Raw genomic sequence first — 4,210 nt, forward strand, 5'->3', positions numbered from 1 at the left:
AGGAAGAAAAAAAAACTGAGAACGAGAGAATGGGTGTGCTCAGCAAATGGGTGGTTTTTAAGATGAAGAGAGTAAAACAAATAGGTTGGGCTTGGGTAGTTAGGTTGGGTACTTGGGTTTCAGTTTTTGTGCCCAGTAGAAAAATAAAAATGAACTGTCCCTTTTTTTTTCCACCCAGCGGCCGCTGGGTGTGCTCCCATTGAGGTCCGCCCTTGGTTCTTTGGGTTTATACTAATTAAGTTGTCCAAACAATCCCTTAATTGATCTAGCTTGGAAATGACAGGCTAGGATATCATTTTTTATGGAATGACTCGTAAGTTACAAGCTCATCCAGCAAAGACGGGTTCGGCTGCTATACATATTTATATGACATTCATTAAGCTGTGAACTGTTTGATTGTTTAGCAATTTAAAATTTAAGATGATCGGACGACTCACGACTTGATATATATTATACACATATGTATAGTATAAAAGTCTCAACCAATACTACTTATGATCTTAGAGTGGTCTAGCTTCACATAGGCTCATATCTAAACAAATGATCCCTAAATGTCATTTTACAACTTTTCAAGTACAAAACTTCTTCAAAAAAGTAAAAATCTTTACACGTACAAAACATAACATCATGTGATCATCAAAGTTTATCAAATGAACATCTAACATTTGCTAATGGTAATATTTTCAACATAAACGATCATTTTTTGTATGCAATTGGATACCTAGAAGAATAATAACTAGCTTCACAAGTAGAACTAACATTTTCGGTTTCTCACTCGTTATCAATAAAATTCAGAACAAAATGTAAAGTCATATTTACAAATTTACATCATACCTCTCTTTTACAAGCATCACAATTCTTCAACCTCTGTATTTCATCAATCACGATCACTCCTCAAGTTTGGGAAACCCTTTTAACTTTTACTCAAATTAGTAAAAACCAAGCGGTGAAAAGAGAAAACCAAGTACACATTTTAAGAGACACGCGCCCATCATTATCCAACCAAAACAAACCAAAAAATTTGATCACCGAATGAACCACTCAAGCGGTGCCGATTCTCGCCGCCGTAAAACGACGTCGTTCCGGCGCCAGGCTTACCGATCTCCGTCTAGTCCACTTCAGCACTGGAAGCTCGACGACAACAAAGCCACCGGAGGCTCCAAGGCCACTGCTCGGAAGCTCGCCGCCGGGCTTTGGCAGCTCCGCTTCAGCGAAATTTCACGGCGTAAAGAGCTCAATTCTGGCTCCGATGATCATTTTCGAGCTCACGTTGAGGTAATTCCAATTCAATTTTGATAATTTCTCTGTGAATTTCAATTTTTGAGTTGTTGTATAGTGATTACTAGCTGTGTTGTGAAATTGTGATTGTGATGAGTTCAATTGTGTATTTGCATTGTGATCATATGGATAGCTGCATTGTTTTCTATACAAATCTTGTTATGTTAAATCGATAACGATTATTTAATTAGGACTTTTGGGGTTAGATTTTGAAGAAATTTCGAGAGTTTGAGTCTTTGAAATCGCAATGTTCCATACATAGGCATTGGCCGCATTGATGTTACATTGTTACAAATAGCAAGAACATTTTTTTTTTTCGGTGGTTAGAGTTCGTGCTTGAACTTGGATGTTGTTTTTATTTTGTTTTCTAGCTTGAGTCGTCTTTGACATGTCCGAAATTGGGATTGGAGAGGGCAACAAAGTGGGATCATTGCTGCTCAAATGAATCTGATGACATCCGTGGGTTGTATGTGAAAGATTGTCGAGTGAATACTGTGTCTATGGTTTGTTCATTGAGTGATGAACTGTTACAAGCTAGATTGTGCATTCGGGAGCTTGAAGTTAAGCAGAAATCTTTTAGGAAGAAAGTCAAACACTTCTTAAGGAAGTTTGAAGAGGAAAGAGTATCTTGGAAGCATGGAGATCGCGACAGAGATGGTGCAGTTATTAAGGACTTGATGAGAGAACTAAGCAGGGAGAGGAGAAGTCGTCAACAGATGGAAAATCTCGGCACCAATCTGATCAGTCGGTTAGCAAAAGCAAAGTTGTCCGCAGACCACTTCATGAAAACTTACGAGGAAGAGAAAAAGAACAGAAGAACTATGGAACAAGTTTGTAGCGAACTAGCGGAATACATTAGAGAAAATAAGGCTGAACTGAAGGCACTAAAAAGAGAATCCATGAAAGTTGTCGATGAATTGGATGAAGAGAGAAAGATGTTGCAGATGGCTGAGGCTTGGCGTGAAGAACGAGTGCAGATGAAGCTGATTGATGCAAAACTTGCTCTTGAAGATAAGTATCATCAGGTGAACAAGCTGATAACAGACATTGAAACTTTCTTAAGGTCAAGGTTCACTACCCTGGATATGCCAGACTTGAGAAAGGCTGAGTTGATCCTACAGGAAGTTAAGTCGTTAAATATTCAAGATCTCGAGGAATTTTGTAATGTTTCTCTGAAATCAGATGATATAATCTCTACTTTTGAAGCATTCCAACCATATGAAGGTACACGGAGAGAGAATAAACCTTTCATTTGCCACAGTACTTCTAGTGATGGTTCCGAATTACATCCAGTGAGTCCTGACAATAATCGGTTCAACATAAACCCTTTGCCAAGTTACTCAAATGATCTCAACGGCTATAGTAGTGGTGTGCAAGTAAGTGCTAGAGGTTGGGCAAACGGGAGTCATGGTGAAGATCAGGGTTCTTCTCATTGCTTGAGATGGCGTAATTCCTCCATTGTCAGGGATAGCGAATGCAGACATGGGTCCAGGAACGTTGGTGAATGTAAAGATTCTGCAGGTCAATCCTCTCCAGATACTGAAATCATTGAAGTTTGCTCAGTATTGGAGCAGCAATCAGAGCAGAAGCCACCTTCTATGTCAGAGCTTTGGAGATCATGCCCGGACAATGGTGAAGTTTTTAAGATACTTTTGGACGAGGACAAGAGGAGGCTTTCAAGTGGGGTGACATCATGTTTGCGAAGAAATGCTGATAGTAGGCTGACTGAACATGAGACCAGACACCGGAATTCAAATGAACTTCTGCTCCCACCGGGCATAGCAAATCCACACATCACACGAGGGATGCAAGGACGCATTCAATGGCCGCGAGCTGGCCAAAAGAACAGTTCAAATGCAAAGGTTTTGGAAGCAAAAATAGAAAGCCAGAGATCTCAACTGCGCCATGTTTTTAAACAGAGGTTTATGTGACTTATCTGTTCATGTTTTTAAACACTTAAATGTAAGTTTAGCAAGCATAGAAGAGAAAAAGATACATTCATCTATCTTCTTCCGTCTTTTCCCTTCTGTGTCTATAATCAAAGATATAAACTCATATCTACAGGGGAAGTCAAATAACAAGCAAAACTCATCGGAAGTTACTAATAGTCTAATACATGAATAGGGATAGGTAAAAGGATAATTTAATTTGATGTAATTAACATTGCTTTATTCTCCTCATCTATTAGCTTTCTTTTCTCGTATTCTTCGATCAGGCTCCATGGGAGTACCTATGTGCAAGACTTGAGTCGGTTTCATCTCCGGGTTCTCATAGGGTCTTCTTTCAGAACGAGACATAGACATACATTTCTCTCTACCAAGTTTAATAATAGTTGCTCGATCATAGGGTTCCTCCCGCTCACGCTGAATCTTCATAAACTCCTCCGCAAATACGTAGTAGATAGCCCATACTAAGACGGTTTTTCATTCTCTGATATTGCCTTCTGTAGTCTTCATCTACACAAAAAACACAACCTGTTCTTCCACAGTGGTAGTTGAAAAGAGTCCCGCACCTGCAAGTTCCACCTTGTTAACACATAAAAACTTACCAAAGCTGCTCAAACAGTTCAGGATTAGGATCGAGTCTGCAAAAACCAAAAAGAAACAATAATGTTGTACGTTATAATCAAATGATTTTTAAATCCATAACATATATTCCTTGTAGTCCAAGAGAGGAAAGCAAAATATAATCCTAAACTCATTAAACCCTCAACATACGAGGAGAGGTAAACAGTATATATGAAATTAATCATCAAAGATTTGAGAATAATTGATTCGGTGTTCGGTGCCTGATTTGGTCGAATATATACTTCCCAAAAGGGAAAAATAATAAACATGAAATTGGTAGTTTTCACCCCTAATTCGACAGTCTTTTCAACCATTACACCTATATATATATCTAGGCTTTCTAATAAGGCCTCTCTCTCTCTCTC

At 38.8% G+C, this 4,210-nt stretch overlaps 1 protein-coding gene across 1 annotated transcript; it reads left to right on the top strand.

The window, feature by feature from the left end:
* The first annotated feature begins 1,032 nt into the window (after positions 1-1,032).
* Positions 1,033-3,209, top strand: LOC101296190. The gene is made up of 2 exons (XM_004295218.1): positions 1,033-1,275; positions 1,650-3,209. Exons 1-2 carry the CDS (start codon positions 1,033-1,035, stop codon positions 3,207-3,209), a joined length of 1,803 nt encoding a protein of 600 aa, XP_004295266.1.
* Positions 3,210-4,210: the final 1,001 nt, after the last annotated feature.

The sequence above is a fragment of the Fragaria vesca genome, linkage group LG3, assembly GCF_000184155.1.
Source record: "Fragaria vesca subsp. vesca linkage group LG3, FraVesHawaii_1.0, whole genome shotgun sequence".
Taxonomy (NCBI): Eukaryota; Viridiplantae; Streptophyta; class Magnoliopsida; order Rosales; family Rosaceae; genus Fragaria; species Fragaria vesca.